This window comes from Chenopodium quinoa, unplaced genomic scaffold (assembly GCF_001683475.1).
Source record: "Chenopodium quinoa cultivar QQ74 unplaced genomic scaffold, ASM168347v1, whole genome shotgun sequence".
Classification (NCBI taxonomy): domain Eukaryota; kingdom Viridiplantae; phylum Streptophyta; class Magnoliopsida; order Caryophyllales; family Amaranthaceae; genus Chenopodium; species Chenopodium quinoa.
Window position 1 is genome coordinate 946,197 of NW_018744066.1, and position 18,242 is coordinate 964,438.

At 32.8% G+C, this 18,242-nt stretch overlaps 1 protein-coding gene across 1 annotated transcript; it reads left to right on the plus strand.

The window, feature by feature from the left end:
* The first annotated feature begins 5,012 nt into the window (after positions 1-5,012).
* LOC110690900 (mitochondrial-processing peptidase subunit alpha-like) lies at positions 5,013-14,315 on the plus strand. The gene is made up of 13 exons (XM_021867800.1): positions 5,013-5,187; positions 6,132-6,371; positions 6,473-6,769; positions 6,857-7,024; positions 7,164-7,331; positions 7,417-7,497; positions 7,735-7,801; positions 8,161-8,258; positions 12,043-12,115; positions 12,217-12,287; positions 12,393-12,442; positions 13,650-13,762; positions 13,874-14,315. The coding sequence occupies exons 1-13, from the start codon at positions 5,146-5,148 to the stop codon at positions 13,924-13,926; spliced, it is 1,521 nt and encodes a 506-aa protein (XP_021723492.1). The 5' UTR covers positions 5,013-5,145; the 3' UTR covers positions 13,927-14,315.
* The last annotated feature ends 3,927 nt before the right edge of the window (positions 14,316-18,242 follow it).

Consider the following 18,242-nt stretch of genomic DNA (forward strand, 5'->3'; position numbering starts at 1 on the left):
CTAAATGTCCTAGAATTATTAAATACTTTCGTTTTTTTTTTGAGGCAATTAAATACTTTTGTTAATACTCCTAGAATTATTTTTTTAAAAAACTAAAAATTGAACAAAGAGGGAGACTTTGGTTTTTCCCTTTAAAATTTGATCAAACAGGGCGAAATTTGAGCAAGGAGGGCAATATCAATTGACTTGTTTGAGTTGTTTTCAGAGGGCAAAGAAACATTTCGTCTTGCTTGATTCAATCAAAGAGGGCGAAATTTTTGCCCTATTTAATTTTGATCAAAGAGGGCGAAATTTTTGCCCTATTTGATTTTGATCAAAGAGGGCGAAATTTTTTGCCTTCTTTGATATTTAACAAAGAGGGCGAAAAATTTGTATGCCCTTTGAAGCTTATAGGACGAAGCTAATAGGGCGACTTGGGGGCGATTTTAAAATCGCCCTCTTTGCCTAATAGGGCGAAATTTGAACCTAAAAGGGCGATTTAAATTGCCCTCTTTGATATAATATCTTGTAGTGTACCTACACCAAGTTTGGAAAGTATGATAGTTTCAAGATGAAGTATATGGTGATTGGCTACAAATTTTTAATAAACGTTAGTTGTTCCAATAAACATGCGAAGCACATAGCTAGAATAGCCGCCATATACCCATATTATTGAATGCTTTCCAGCCACCTTGCTAATATCAATTGTAGAAAGTTCGAGTTTAGGGAATAAGGGTCCACCTTTTTATTTGTAAAATACAGAAATTAAGATCATTACTAGCAGATTTGGACCACTATTTAGTTTATTATATGTTTGATGGAGATATTTAACATTAATTGGTTTTATTAGGGTAAGGCAAAAGACTAATAAGGGATGTTTAGTTAGGAAAGGTTTAAGGCACAAAAGAGGGGTTTAGAGACAAATAGAGAAGCTAAAGTTTGCATTGACTAAACTCCTATAAACATCTAATAATTAATGTGATGAGTGTTTAATTGTTATTGGATTGAGAAAGTATTGTTTTAAGTTTTTTAAAAAATAAGGAAATTTTGTTATAATCTAACCATACTTGACAATTTTTACACAAAAAAGCTAATATTTATGAGTTAGACACTTTAAAATATGGGGATGAGATAGATAAAGTGAATTCCACCTCTGAAACAGTTCCGTTTATCTACTACGTATATTATTATTAAGACTCATAGGGGCAACATGTAACGCCGCCATGTATCACCCTTTTTTAATATGATTTGGTATAGTATCACATGTGCGCTACGTGTCATTTTATCTGTCATCAACCTTCTCTCATGACATTTACTTTCTTAACTTTTAATTCACTATAATAGTGTAATTTGCTTGAAAAACTCTTCACATGTATAACCTCTAATTATATTTCCGTTTGCATATTAATATTTTAAAATATTAACCCTTCTAAACTAATTTTGTTCAAACTTGCAAATTTATAACGATTTGAGACATCTCTAGCTCGGCCGGGCTAATAACTAGTTATGTTTTAAACCTCAAACCTTTAAGCTTTATAAATAAAATATGACTTATGCCAGAGCTTTATCAAGTGAACAAAATTTTACTTGTTTATTTAACTTTAATTAATTAATAGCAATTATTGCATGATTGATCATTTAATAGAGCAAATAATAGATTACTTGTAATAATGTTGGAGTATAATACAACATTATTGTGTAGTTTATGTGATTTGATGTATACCAAGTGTCACCGCTGGCCCATCCTGGCCGTACACTCAGAAGCCGTCATGCTTCATACCGTCATCTCAACATCACGTGCAGGCCAACACCTTTTTTTTCCTTTTTTTTTTTTTTTTTTGACTCACGATATGTAATAGTGAACATGGAAAAACAAAAAGAGTGGCAAGCAAAATAAATGGACTTTGAACCAAAAACCACCCAAAATTTAGTTTTGTTGCATGAAATTAACATGAAATCAGCTCATGTGAGAAGGAAAAGAAAGGAGAAAGAGAAATGTAATAATGTAACATAGCACACTTACATTAATCTTAACGCGTATTTAGCTCTAGCTCGAGCTACATAGGTTCCGAACTTTTTTTTTTTTTTTTAATAAAAAGGAATATGCTGATTTTTTTTTTTTTTTTTTTAGAAAACAAGGAATATGCTGATTGAACAGTAAGGAGTAGTAGACTCATTAATTGTAGGGTTAGAAGTAAACAAAATTATTAAAGTCATTAAACTATCAAAATCACTTTGTTGAAAAAAAGGAATTTTATGGAAATTTCAAGAGTCCAAAGTCTCATGCGGTGGTACGGTCATGCCCGTTGAAGCTTTAACCTCACGTGATCCTTCTTTCAAGGTGATAAAATGTAGCAAATACGTGAAATTAACAAAGTTGAAGTTATAATTTCATGACTAAAATGAAACATACGGTGATCATGTCATGTGCTCGTGTAATCTTGTTTACAAGTCATTTTAAATTCATTTTTCTAAATATGTTCTAGATTATCAAAATATTCAAGGACGATGAAGTTGTGGGAGCATATAAAATTAAGAGAACGAGTATTTTAAAAGGCAATTAAGTGTGTTTAACTCTCTCTCTCTATCTTAAATCTCTCAATTTAGATGAGAACACTTATATATGTTGTTTGAGAAGACAATGCTTTGACATATAAATTTAGGAGACCAAAATTACTTTTACTTTATAAACGACAAATAAATATAATTTTGGTATATCCTTCATAGAGCATGCACTTTTTTTTTTTTTTTTTTTTTTTTTTTCTTCTGAATCTGTGTTTAAGAAAATGAGGTCTAGGTCATAATTAAAATTACTACCTTTGTTATTATTACTCTGTAAGTACAACTTTGAAAATTTTAAAATCTCACAAATAATACCCTAAAATTGTATATGATAATTAACGGAGGTAGTATAATAAATTTATAATTCATAGCATTTCTAGAAGATAAAACACTTGTGATTTGTGTTATTATATATGAAGTACTAGATATAGATGTCATTTACAAAGAATATTGTTGAAATGCATTATTAAAACTATTTGAGCATTTCTACAAACTTGAATTTTATATAGAATGTTCTTATTTTAGTTTCTACTTTTACTAAATTCCATAATATATAACAAAAAAAATAAATATTATTATACATTGTTGTTCTTTATTTTCATACTAGTTAAAGTCCCGTGCAATGCACGGATTTTAATAAAATTATTTAACAAACTATAACATTAACTTAACAATTATATATAAATAAAGAATTACATTTATAAACGTAAAAAACAGTAGCTATATTGACATTTTTTTGACAATTATGCATGTAAATTTCTAAGGCTATTGATGTGCTAGACTTTATAAATATGAAAAAAAAAATAGGGTCTATTGATTATTTAGAACCCATGCTATATATATACCCCATCATGTCCTTATTTTGTTGACGCAGTTTGACATACATATTGGTTTACACTAGTTTAGTTAACTTTAACTTTAGTTTTCTATATGTAAAAATCAAATTCTTAAAAATGAGTGAGTCATAGGTTTTTATTATGATATATAAGTAAGGTGAGGAAAATAATGAAACATCAAATACTCTTATAAAAAAATATTAGCATGCGATTAATATAGAAGTAAAGCTTTCCCAAATTATAATATTAGAATGAGATTATTATAGATATATTAGCATGAGAATATTGTAGAAATATTGGAGAAAATTACAAAAATTACTTAATATAAAAAATATAGACATATAAGAATAAATCATTAGGTGAATATTATAGGCTATAAATAATTTTCATGAAGAATTGACAAAATAAAATAAAAAACACAAAAAAAAGGAAAGAAAAAATAGAGAGAAAATTTTTAACCAGTGAATGACATGTGTCATCACTGGTTTCGCTTTTTGTATTAAGTTATTGATGGATGTCAACCATGATATAGGGCTATTCTAGTAATCTAATATTGATAATTTTACAACCAACCATTTTGTAATATTTGTTTAACACACGAAATCTGTGTTTACAAAAATGTTTAGTAAAACTATTTATGGTTGTTAGCTGTTTATTAGTGATAAAGTGGGCTAAGAGCAACTCCAATTGTTGTAGTTAGGGACTTGCTTGCAATTTTAAATTGTCCCTAACTACTAGCTTGACCATTGGAGCAAAAATATGTAATTAGCTTAGTCAAGCAAATTAGCTTTGCAAAGCTATTTTGCTTGAAAAAAACTTGCCAAAAAGAAAATGTTAAAAATCAATTAGTAATTAAGATAAATATAATAAATTGATAATTTAAATAGTAAGCTAATAGCTAGCCATTGGGGATCAAACTAGCTACAAACATAATTAGCTTGAAAGCTTATGTGGCATGACAAGCTAATTTAACAATTAGCTTGCCATTAACAAGCCAAAAACCAATAGAAAAAACTACTTCTATTAGTCTTTGACTTTTGGTGAAAAAGTCAGCTTAAAAGCCAACAAAAAAGCTAATTACTAAACATATTTTTTTGACAATTTTGTCAAACACCCCCTAAGTAATATAAAGTACATGTTAAATAATTAAGGTCCCTATGGCTTTAACAATTTTATAGTTTAAATAAATTACACAATGATTTCTTCCAAAGTCTTGGATTAAATAAAGTAATAAGGGCGTGTGCATTTCACTTTTTTTTTCCATTTATTTCAAGTTTATATATTCAGGGCATGTTCACTTCAGCTCCAGTCAGTTTATTTCAGTTCAGCTCCTAATTTTCTTCTCTTATAAAGTATTCATTTTAGCTCTATTTAGTTTAGTTCAGTTCAGTTCAATTCAACTCCAAATCTCCAATAAGTTCATTTAAATTCAGTTCAACTCAATTCAGTAAAATGTGAACATGCCCTTAATCGATAAGTTTCTCAGCACATCATTCCTAAATTGAGATTATACTTCGTATTTCACAAGTTCGCTATCTGTTCAATTGGTCTTAAAGACCTGGCTCGCAAATCAACTGGGCCAAAAAGTCTTAAACACTAAACAAAGCCCAAATTAAATAATTTCCCCCAATTTTCTCTCTCCTCCCCTGAAACAAGTAACAGCAGTCTCAACTCTCAACTCTTCCACATTCCCATTGAAATTGAAGAGAGAGAAACAGGAGAGAGAAATCCTCCATTGAAGAACCTTTAATCACCTCATTATTTCATCATGTACAGAGCTGCAGCTTCTCGTCTTAATGCCCTAAATAAGGTTAAATCTTTTTCTCCATTTATTATTATTATTATTTTTTTTCAATTTTTGTAAAAACCCTAATTTTTGGAATCAATTTGTTCTTAACTTTCGTTGTTATTCAAGTTCGATTGAGTGTTTAGGTTGTTTGATTTTGTTTGATGATATTATTTATTCTGAAATTGATTTCAATTTGACGAAATATCGATTATCGCAGGTTATTTTGATGTTCATGTGTAGATCTGTTGAAATATTATTTCATCTTTTGAATCGTTTTCCGTTTGATTTTGTATCATTGGTGTCAATTTGATTTTGGTAGAAAAATATGAATTTGATCTATGTTTTCGATATGCCGCCACGGTTGGGGTTCGATTTATTGTTGATAGAATGTGCATTTAGGGTTGATATGCAATGCTATATTTGTGTTAAGAGTTGTTAATGCAATGTTTGTTGGAAATGTTTAAACTTTAATTGTGATTACCATCATTCAATTTTTGATCTTGTCATATTAATTTGAATATGCTACTCTTCTAGACTGTAATAGAATTTTCTTTACGATTTTTGGAAGAAAGGTTTTGCCTTTTAGTTGTTTGGTTTACAACTTTACAAGTAATCACTTTGTTAGTCTAAGAACAATAATGAATTTTCTTGATTTCCAAACAAAATGAGCAATATTGCCGTATCAATGTGCCTTGGTTTTTTATATGACAATTCAAATAATAGTATAACCAATTACTTATACAAGAGTAATTTCCTTTGTCATCCTTGTTTCACTGTGCTCTTTTGTTAAAGTCGTGATCTTTACACAGTACACATGGTCTTGGATATCTTCCTACAATACAGTAGCTTGATGCATTCATGTCTTGGATCTCTTTTCGCAATACAGAAGGTTTAGTAGATGTGTACTAATAGATTGTGTATAATATCATAAAAGCTGATTGTATGATGTCAAATTATTGATTTAGGGTCGCGAAGGCAGCAGGTATTTGACAAGATATGCCAGTTCCAGTGCTGTAACTGCCCAAACAAATGCTTCTGGGGGATTGTTAAACTGGATTTTGGGAAGCAGCAAATCCCTTCCTCCACTAGACTTCCCATTGGAGGGAGTAACAGTGCCTCCACCACTGCCTGATTACGTGGAACCAGCCAAAACCAAGATAACTACTCTTCCTAATGGACTCAAAATTGCCTCTGAGGCTTCTTCTGTAAGTCTGGATTTTCTTTGCCGTAAAATACCTGAAATAGGTGTTTGGTTTGCGTTTAGTTTTTAAATGATGAATTTTTATTTTTGGAACTTCTTATGCAGAACCCTACTGCCTCAATTGGTTTGTACGTTGACTCTGGTTCAATTTACGAGACACCATTTTCATTTGGCACAACACACCTTTTAGAGCGCATGGCATTCAAAACCACCACAAATCGTAGCCACCTGCGTATTGTGCGTGAAGTAGAGGCCATAGGAGGCAATGTGAACTCCTCCGCTTCTCGAGAGCAGATGGGTTACACATTTGATGCTTTGAAGACTTATGTTCCTGAAATGGTCGAACTTCTTGTAGATTGTGTTAGGAACCCTGCTTTCTTGGATTGGGAGGTCAATGAGACGGTAATTTCTTGATCGCACGACTCTAATCTCTACCAATTTTGCGGCATTGTTGATTAAGAGCATATATGTTGAATGCTACTTTTGCAGCTTAAGAAGTTGAAGGTTGAGGTAAATGAAGCTTCCAACAACCCCCAGGCATTGCTTGTTGAGGCAATCCATTCTGCTGGTTATTCTGGTGCACTTGCACATTCTCTTATGGCCCAAGAATCAACAATGGCCAGATTAGATAGCTCTGTTCTGGAGAGATTTGTTGCTGTAAGTATAATATGCTATTTTTATGCTTTGTACTTCCATGAGTTTTACATGTCAAGCTTGCCATATAGACTTTTGTTTCTATGTTATTGTTGTCTTGATCAAATCTGCCTCTGATCAAGGTTACCCTTTGACAATGCAGGAAAATTACACAGCTCCTCGTATGGTACTTGCTGCTTCTGGGGTTGAGCATGAAGATCTGTTGTCAATTGCAGAGCCTCTTTTGTCAGACCTACCTCGTGTACCACGCCCCGAAGAGCCAAAATCTGTTTACATCGGAGGGGATTACCGTTGCCAAGCAGGATCGGGGGTTTGTAATATTAGCCTGTTGAATTTTCTCATTTGTATCCGATACTCAATGACCGATTTTAATGTTTAACTTACTATATGGTCAGATAACACATTTTGCACTGGGATTTGAACTTCCTGGTGGCTGGCAGCAAGATAAAGATGCTATGATTCTGACTGTTCTTCAGGTATAACAATAGGTTCAGTGATTTTACTTCCTCATATGTATGATTTCAATTTTACACCAGAGTTCATAGAAGAATGGCTGTGTATACATGATCTGTGCAGTCATGAACAAGTGCCTAATTCGAGACACCGGGGTAGCCTTTTTTTTTTTTTTGGTAGTTATCGAAGCTGTATCAAGTTTTCTGCTCTTATTCACTTTGTGCATAACTAAAGCAAAAGGTATTTGTGGTTTTATGTAGATGCTTATGGGAGGTGGTGGATCCTTTTCAGCTGGTGGTCCTGGAAAAGGAATGTATTCACGATTATGTGAGTGTTTCGTGCAAGATAATAGCTATTAATTCATTTTGTTCTGAATCTGTAGAATAATGGAAAAGTATGACCTTGGAGTGTATCATTGAAAAAATAATGTACAAGTGATTGCCATTTAACGAAGAAGTATGGCTTGCTGTGTAGGCTATGGCCCCTCATAGGTTTTAAGTACTCTTCTTGTTTATCTATTTCCTGCGAATCGATTGTTGTATTTATTTAATTAGATTCTTTTCTATAAATTCACATATTTTTAGTCCATGCTTGCAATATGTTGAGTTTCTTGACTGTGTTTTGCTTGACTGTATATCTGAACTAATATTATTTATTTTCTAATATGCTTTCTTTGTTATGATCAGATCTGAATGTCCTAAATGAGTATCCACAAATTCAGTCTTTCTCTGCCTTTAACAGCATCTACAATAATACTGGCATATTTGGAATTCAATGTACCACTGTAAGCAGAACTTTGACTTCTAATGATCACACGTCATGTTCTGTTTCCTTTATTTGACTTTCGCTGTAAACATTTCATTCTGCACAATTCAGCATTTCAGCATTAATTTTTCGATGAAATCACTGCTTAGTTCAATCTTCATGTATCTAAACATTTTAGCTATTTGTTTTTCTCTCTAACTTAGCATAAATTAGGAGCACCGTTAGTTCTTAAGTCCAATGTTTTATATCTTATGACTCAATGGTTGAACATATAGTAAAAATAAAGATTGCATATGTTTTAGTGAGTTACATGTTAATTATGACTGGATTTGCTCTTCTCGTACAAGTTTGCAGTGCTGCAATTTAGTGAGGTTTTTCTTTAGATCTCCAAGGCTATATGGTTTAGCAATATTATTTTCTTTAGGAAAGTACTGGGTCTAGCTGTTGCTTTTTCTAATTTTACTATTTGATGGAGGTCTTTCACTTGCACATCTTCCCAATGTCTCTCAGAGCATATGGCTTGTAAATATTTAATCAGGAATGGGAATGGATCCTGCTTTTAGGTTAATTGTATTCGTATGTGGATGCTCATGATATAAACACATCCCTCCAACCCCAACACTCTGTGGTTCCCTTTCTTGAGGGATTCAAAATCTTTGGCACCCATCCCTTTCAATTTAATGCAACAATATAACTCCAATGTCATTTCATGCTCTTGCTAGAAATATACCATTTTTCTTTCTGTCTTGTCTTTCACCTATCAACGCCATCTTGCATCCTAGCACAATACCTCATCGGTGGTATAATCTGTACGGTCTTCATGACCAATTGCCAATCTTTTCTCTGGTATTGGATGTTAAGTTGACTTTGTTTACCTGACATCCATTCACCTTTTTTTGTCGTACCCCAATTGCCCTCAAATATACCACCCTCTTAAATTTACTTTCCTGCCACCTTTGAACCTTGAGAAGTGGCCGTTGCTGTTTTCCAGATCTATCTTTTTCTCTTTGTTTATTTCCTTGATCAGATCTTGTGCAAAAGTGGTGAATCTTTGTGGTTGGTTGTGGTGGGTTGGCATTTGAACAAGGAAATATCACTGCCTTTACGCATCCCGTGTGCTGGGCGTAGATATTGCTGAGATGACTTAGGGCATCTAGTGGTGGAGGTGGTGGTGGTGTTGTATGATTGCAGCTTGGGTGTTGTGTATAATCCACCCTCGAGGTTTGAAATACTTTGAGTAGGGTAATAATTGGTGGAGGTTAACTGGTTGTTATTCCTGCCGGTGACTACATGTAGGAAGAGAGGTGGAGCTTTTTTTATTAATCAGTATTGACTTATGAAAAAGGGCCTGATTCTTGTGACGGTGTGGAGTGTTATTGGGTAGAGGGAATGCAGATGGGTTACAGACCAATCAATCAATCAAAGCCTTAATCCCATAAGTGGGGTCGAACCAAAAGTAATTATTCGTGTAGTCATCGACAGAAATCTTCCACCTCCATCCCTTTTGATCCAATGCCTCATCCTCATGCAAATTCATATACTTCATATCCTTCCTATCTCCCTCTCCCTCGTTTAACTCCTTTATGGTCCAACTTGTCCACTCTCCGTATCAGTGCACCCTTGGGTCTCCACCTTACATGCACAAACCAATGTTGACGATTTTCCCTTAGTTTGTCTGCAATGCTTGCCATGCCTACTTTCTTGCGAATAACCTCTTTTTTTTATTCCATCTCTTAGAGTGTTGCCGCACATCCACCTTAACATGCGCATCTCCGTAACCTCCATCTTTTTAGTGTGCTCCTTAGAAGCCCGACATTCAGTACCATAAAGCAACACAGGTTTCATGGCAGTCCTCTCTGCAAATAAGAACGAATGTGATCTGATGAGAAATGTTCCTTATTATAGCCCAACAGATCTCATGAAACTGATATTAATTTTCAAACCTTTTGTCCCTTTCCCATCTTTTTTATTTTGTTTCACATCAGATGATCCGAACAAGCTACTTGATAAAATTGGCTTAGAAGCTGTCTTTGATGAACTATTCTTGGTATGCTGCCCATTCAGCAAAATGACATGATTTTTTTTTCCTTGCATCTTTTCCCTCACTCCATCCGCTCCACCCGTCACCCCCTCACTCCCTCACTCCATCCACATCCACCCGCATGGAGCTTCACCCGCATCCACCCGCTCACTCCACCCGATCCACCCGTCACCCGCAAAATCCATCACCCGCATCCGATCCATCCATCATCCGCGGGTGAAACCGGTGGATCGGATGCTTATCGGGTGATAATTATAATATCTTATTTTATTAATATATCTAAATTAATGATGTTAATATACAAGTGAGAATTATATATATTTAACAATTAAATCAAAATTTTCAGCAAAACCAAGTACTGGCCAATTAACATAAATTCATCAAGATTCAATAGTAAAAGTCCTCAAAGCATTCGCTAAACTCAACATTGAACTTACTGTTACAATCAGTTACCTCAATTGGCAAAAAATCCCAATCAAGCTATATATTGGGTTAAAAATAATGTTCAGATTTTTCTACTTGATACAAATATAACATGTATTCAAGTTAATTCAGATTTGCAAATAAATCTAGTAGTTTAAAACAAAACAGAAATTTGAACAAAGTTGGGTTTTATTAGATGATTACAGTCTTACAGATAATCTAGAAGAATAAATTGGAGAAATAAACCAGAAAATTAACTTAAATCAAATGAAATTAGAGAGGAGGTGAGAAGTGCCGCCAGTGAGAGGAGTCGCTGCTTGCCAATGAGGATGCTGCAGGTGAGGAGCAGACTCGCACATGTGAGGAATGATGTTGGCAGAGCACTAAAGGGAGAGACAGTGAGGGAGAGATGTTTCAGACACAATGGAGTTTCAGTGTGAGAGAGTGAGGGTTTGCGGGAGGCGTTCAAAGTTGTCAATGAATTTGGGTTAGGGTTTAAAAAATAGCTGGGCTTTTATATTTATTAGATTTTTTATGTTTAAAAAAATATATATATTAATCGGGTGGATGACGGATCGGATGATAAACGGATGATGGATCGAGTGACGGATGAAACGGAGCCCACCCGAATCCGACACGATTCGTCACCCGTTTCATCCGTCACCCGCACTTCATCCATTTAACGCGGATTTTCATCCATTTATTTATATCGGGTGGATCGGGTTTTCAGATATCCATTTATGATTGCCATACCTGGCTCATCCCTTTTTGCCTTTGTTTCTCTTTTCAGAAGGTTCAAGCCCTGGGTGAATGGTGAATTATGCGTGGGTGGACCTAGAGTTGGGTACACCCAAGGGTATGTTTTTGCTCATTTGACACATTTTGCCCTGATTATAATTTTAAATGAGCAAAAAAATTACCTTGGGTGCACCTACCTCTATGTGCACTCGTGTGTAAAAGAATCTTTGGGTGAATGAGAAGTTGAGCAGGCTATAGAGTTTACTGTTTAGTCATGCTTGAACATCTTGCTGCTAATGTGCATTTTAATGGATGCATAATTTTATACTTGTGTTGACATCGGATGATTAATGATTATGCTCGTAAGCATCAATGGATGTTGCAATTTATTAAGTGTTCTATTTTTTAGATGTGCTAGAAAAGTTATACCACAGTAAATCATGATTTTCTGATTTTAACTTTTTATGGATATACTATGGCACTTGCATCTCATGAAATATTTAGTTAGACAAGTTGAAGCGGGTAGCTGTAAAATGTTTGTTTTTTCATTTTACATGCTTTGTTGTTTATCCTGGTTTTTAATTTAGCTATCTTTTTTTAGAGCTCTGACTTTGTAACGAATGCAATCGAGATTGCTGCTAGAGAACTCCTTGCGGTTACAATATTTGGACAAGGTTTGCTAGTTGTTTGTTTTGATTCATGTTAATATTTCTGTTGTGTATTTTGAAGTTGCGAACTGTAATATTTTTCAATCCCCTTTCGCTCTTTTCTTCAGTCTCACAGGTACAGCTCAGTCGTGCTAAAGCAGCAACTAAGTCTGCTATTCTAATGAATTTGGAATCTAGAGTATGCCTTCTTTGGTTTATTTCTTTATTATATTATTTTATTTAATTAAAAAATATTCTTCTTTTTTTAGTTTCTCTTTGTCTTAATTTCTGTATGTATGTACAGATGGTTGCATCTGAAGACATTGGTAGACAGATTTTGACCTATGGAGAGAGGTAACATTTTTTAAAATGTCTGCACTATATATATATATTAATAATATTATTACTTCTGTTTATATCTGTCCTAATGACCTAGAGTTCCCCGATTTCATGTTATATTTTCCTTTTCCATAGTGCCTATTGATTTTTATCATGGCAATAGCTTTTACAATGCAGTATTTGTTTGGCTAGCAACAGCTGCAATGCATTACATATTGTAGTAACAGAGGGTTTGGTTTGTACAAGTTCATCTGTGCAAGGGTTGATTTAATAGTTAGAGGCTTAGAGCCTGATGGAAGGGCTGTTCCACCTTTATAAATTGTGCTAAATTGATATGGAGACACTACACAGTTTTATTACCACATTTGCTGTTGTTATATGTTACTAAAAGCCCATTAAACAATATACATGTTCACTCTTCATACTATAGATATTTTCTTATTTACGTATAAGAACTCCATTATCTCATATATTAATACTATATGTATTTTAAAACTCTTCTTTTGCCACAACAAACAAGTTTAAGGTGCTAAGATGGATTTTCAAGTATAAATTTTAAAACAATATTCCATACTCTTGAATGTGATGAAATTACAGATATCTTATTTGTTTATTCATGCTGTGAAACTTGAGGCAATACTTGCTAGATGATGCTTCTGTGACCTTGTGACTGTTACTATGTATGCAACTGCAACCATGGGTTTTTCTGTAGCATTGCTAACCTGTAAAGTGGGAGGAAGTGTATTGGTAATTAGGTATCGTATCATTGTATTGGCAGTGAGATTCTAGCAGACAAAGGATCAATGTTGCTGCTGCTGTCATGATGATACTTTCTCTCAAGCATTTTCTTTCCCCGCCTCCCTCCATTTCAAAATTCTCTTCCCAGCTTCGAGTCTGGGTGGTTGACCTACCCAGGACTAGATTAGTAGTTTCCTGAAAGTAGTGGCCTGTTAGGTAGCCAAATTTGGTGTTGTGTTGGTAGAAGGCATGTGGCTCAACTCGCCATTTCTACATGCTTTACTAAGTTCATGAATATGAAACAACGAACTTCATGATTGCGATTATGGAATATTTTGACAGACAGAAGGATTATTTAAATATTATGTGAGAGTAGATTCTGGATGTTAGCCGAGAAGCTACTATCATTTATCATATTTGTGTATGGAAGATTGTGTTTAGCTAGGCTTTCCAGCTGATATAAACTTTGTTATAATGTTACCAGGAAACCAGTAGAGCACTTTTTGAAAGCTATTGATGAAATCACTGAAAATGACATTACCTCAATCGCGCAAAAGGTCTTATCGTCTCCCCTTACAATGGCTTCACATGGAGATGGTAAGTTACTCTAAATTAATTTTGTGTCTTTTTTTTTTCTTTTTCTATCCTTGCTTGGTCTTTTAAACTTATTATAATGATTTTTTTTTTTCGATTCGGTCTCTTTTGCAGTTCTTTATGTTCCAAGCTATGAAGCAGTAAGCGGTCTTTTCCATGCAAAGTAAAAGTCCAACTAAGGACCTTGGCCATCCTTCCCTTCTCTTCCATTTCCTGGATTTACTTATAGAAGCTTTTACAGGCAAGTGGTATTTTTTGAAAATAAAAGGAAATTGGAGACGATAAATTTTCGTGTCCTGCATATGCAGTTTTGAGAAGCAAAATTTCCTTGTATTTATCCTGTGCTGGCGGTGTAATGCAGCCCGAAATGAGACTTTCAACAATTGATGGTTTATGTTGTATAATTTAGATGACCTTAATATACAAAAGCTTTACATTTTTGATTCAGTTGTTTGTGCTAGCTTATAGCAAATATTTGTACCGTGTACAATCGCTAATTAGCTATGATTCAATAACCTACTAAATTAATGCTAATAATGTGGGTTTCTTAATTTAATGACGTCCCCAGGGAAATAGATCAAAGAATGTGTTTTGGTTGATTGTGGTTCAATAACCTCCTCTCTTCTGAGTATCTCTTACACTAGTTGTCGACTATCGTTGTGATTGTGTATCGCTTTGAAGATTAAATGGTTAAAAGTATATCAATACTCAAATCTTTGGAGCTATCTCTGTACCGAATTGTTAGTGCTGATCTTTAGTATGTCATTAGAGTTGTTTAGTGATATTACTAATCACTTTGCATCATGCAATTACGCTGCTAATAAAGATAGATGAATGTTTTTGAGAGTGCAGTTAATCTGCGAAGTACAAGATCGCTTGTTCAATCTATTGACATGAAAGTTTAAGCGATTGAATTTGTTCTTCATACTACAAACGCGCAAGAAGCTATTTTGCAAATTGTTGATTGAAGATTGGCATAGTTTTAGATTTCGGCGATTAAGAATTTATAGAAGCTGAATTTGCTCTATTTGATACAAATCCTTAGGGTATAGAAAAATAGAAGTCAGACTACAAAAGCCGGAAAATTAAGACTAGAAGTGTAAGGGATAATTAACTAAGGAGTAATTTTTTTTTAAGTCAAAGAATTACTTCATTTTCTCATTTTTATTACTCCATACAATGTGAATTGTGAGACTCTTTGGTACGTAAAATGAGGGGGTAGTTTTTCAGTGAAATTCATAGTTATATTTTTTTTTGAGGGAAATATTCATAGTTATATGTATGTGGTAACTGTGGAAGTTATTTGATTGGTAAATTGAATTGCAGCCATATTTAGCTTTTAAACAAACTTATTATTTTTTTTAACCTAACTTAAAATATTTTGAATTGCAATAAGTTAGGAGAATATCTTGCTAGCTAAGGAGCAGCCAAGGACGTCAATGCTGTTGCATAACAATTTAAAATATTTTCTAAAATGATACAAGTATTAATTTTGGAATGCATGTCAAAATCACGTATCAATCAGTGTAACTAATGTTCATTTCTAGTTAATATCTCTAATTTTAATCATGTTATCCAACCCCACAAAGACATTCGTAAACTTCATTTCAAAAGCAAATCATTCTAGTGTAAATTCAAATTATTTGTTGACATCTCCAAATATGACCATACTACGGAAATTAAGCATTACTAAATTTCAGTATAACACAAATATTTTTAAAACTAAGTACGAGTATGAAATTTCCTAGAGGCGTACAATAAAAGCAAAAGCCAAAATAAGATGAACGTTCCAACATATTTTCCGTATTGTATCATAGTTTTGGGTGGTTTCAACCAACATACAATGACAACAAAACTTAATGAATCTAGACAAACTTCTTTTATGCCTTGAATAACTAATGATTTGGTCTAATTAGCAGATTTTGATAAGTGGACTTTCCTTATTTTGCCTAATTATTGCTTTCCAAAAGTGGAAATTATTTTGGTACATGCTAGTGGGAAAAGCCGACTATTGGTGTAATTTTCTTTTGCTTTGGTAAGATCTCCTTGTCAACGAAGAATTTTCTTGGTGATTTGATATTAATCAATGATATTAATTATGGGAACAAACATATTAACAATCCTTACTCTCCCATGGTCATGAATTTGATCACATATGTAAAGTTCGTTACATTATGAATCGTTGTGATGACGATAAGATATTTATGAAAAATTTGAATAACACGATATTATTAATCATTATTGTGTATTTGAAATCGAATAAGTTAAAAAGTTAAAGTTTGTTTAGTTTTATACATATACTAGTTGTTAATCATGCGCGTTATTGCCTTATTGATTCTAATTATAACTAGAACAGTAATGCGGTTGATAATCCAAAAATCTAACTTCTATCCAAGAGTCCCACTCTAACATATACTACCTCCAAACTTTTTTATTCTACCGGCTTTCTACTTAGTTACATTTTTTTTTTAATCTATTCACTTTTACTATATCTTAATCCTCTCATACCACGATTCTTAAGCATTTTCAATCACTCTAATAAGTCTATATTTAGTAAACTTCGTTCCTATTTCAACTAAAAAAAATAAAAATAAATAAAATAAAATGTTGCTAGATGCTAAACTTTAGGATTTGGTGAAATGTATATTTCCTTTATTTTTAACCTCAACTTGAGAAGCTTTGTGGGAATCTAACCTTTTGTCGGATTTTTGAATAACTTGTAAATTTATGGATTTTGGCTTAATCACAAATCACAAAGTCACAATTATAGTAGGGTCACACGTTCCTCACGTTTACTGTTTTTATGTTTTATGATTGTCATGTCACAACTCACAACTCCAAGATTCGATCATTTCTTGACAATAAAGGAAATTACATATCATGGTACTATACTCTCGATATATATATGTTAGAAATTGGTAAAGAATATGTATTTATTTTTTGTTAGAAGTATGTGTTTATAATGATAAGTTCATTTTTGCATAAGAACGGTCTAACACTTCAATTGGAAGAGTTGAAAAGACAACAATCAAAATAACTGGTGGTGTATCACTATTGAGGAGGTATACTATTACAAAAAGATATATAGTCACGACGTAATAAACAAGAAAACGATAATTGTTATTGGAAGAGTATCAAATATCTAACACATCTTAACCACAATTATTTGAAACTTCATCCTTTTTTTAATTGTTGCCTCGTTTTAACTAGACATGTTTACCAAAGCACTCTACTTTGACATTATTAGTATTTTTTTATTATGCTTTACTAATAACGAACTACAAAATTAAAGTATGAAAATATGTATCGAAATTAATTCCTTATTAATTAAAATGTATCTACATGTATCAGTATTAAAATGTGGTTAAAATCAGTGTAGGAATTAATAGTGTAAAATGTCAATATCATGCAAATATTATAAAATAAAGTATAACATATGTGATAAATATAAAATGAAACACTTCATTAGTGATAAAACAACATAAATGTTAGTAGTACCTACTAACTACTAAGAAAAAACTTTACTTTAAGTCAAATTTAAATTTGTACGGTAATTATCAATGTGTATTACTTTAATTGTTGAGAAAACAGATTAACACAATTGAATGAATTGATCAATAAATTATGTAAAATAGTGGCAGAACAATATTTTAAAAAAAGTACTTGTCTGTTAGCTTACAAAGAAACACAATGTATGAGTAATTATTTTTTCTTCAAACTTTCCTTTTTCCACGAAAAAAATGGACCAATATTAGCATTAACATCGTGAATTCGTGATTATGACATATTCTTCTTTTTCCGAAAAGGTTGCCAATTTATATGACGTTAAAACTTTAACCCCCTGACTGCAATATCTTTCTTGGGACTAGCAACCATTAGAGAGTTCACAATTCATTTTTTGTTTACTCTTTTTTTTATTCCAAGGAAAACAAAAGATTGTACTTCTATAATTAAAGTTTGTATTTTTATAATTTAAAAAATTTAAACTATGAACTACAGAGTATTATTAGGGTTTGTTCTGATTTACTAAACTGAGTTAAACTGAACTGATTGGAGCTGAACTGAATTGAAATGAATTGTTTATGAGAAAAAGAAATTAGAAACTGAACTAAATTAAACTGAACTGATTAGAGCTGAACTAAACGAAATGTTGGCTCTTTTGTTGGATATTGGCCATTAGATATTTAGATGTCATTTTAAAAATGTGCTTACAGAAAACATGATGTTTTAACATGTATTTTCCCTACATAATTTCTCCAAGATAACAATGAGAATGTGATGAAATGGATAAACTGTAAAATGTAAAAACTAAGTGAAATTTATAGATTACAACACTAATTGGCTTAGGGTCATATGGACAAAGATTTTGAAAAATAGGGTTGAAGTAAAACATAATATTGAGATGGAGAATGAGAAAGTTAATTAATGATTGGTATTGAGGAAGGGAATGTTAATGAGAATTAGAATTAGAAAGTGAATGAGA

Coding starts and splice junctions, on each gene's coding strand:
- LOC110690900 (XM_021867800.1), top strand. CDS start 5,146: ATGTACAGAGCTGCAGCTTCTCGTCTTAATGCCCTAAATAAG. Junction 6,372..6,472: donor TTGCCTCTGAGGCTTCTTCT/GTAAGTCTGGAT, acceptor CTTCTTATGCAG/AACCCTACTGCCTCAATTGG. Junction 7,498..7,734: donor TGATTCTGACTGTTCTTCAG/GTATAACAATAG, acceptor GGTTTTATGTAG/ATGCTTATGGGAGGTGGTGG.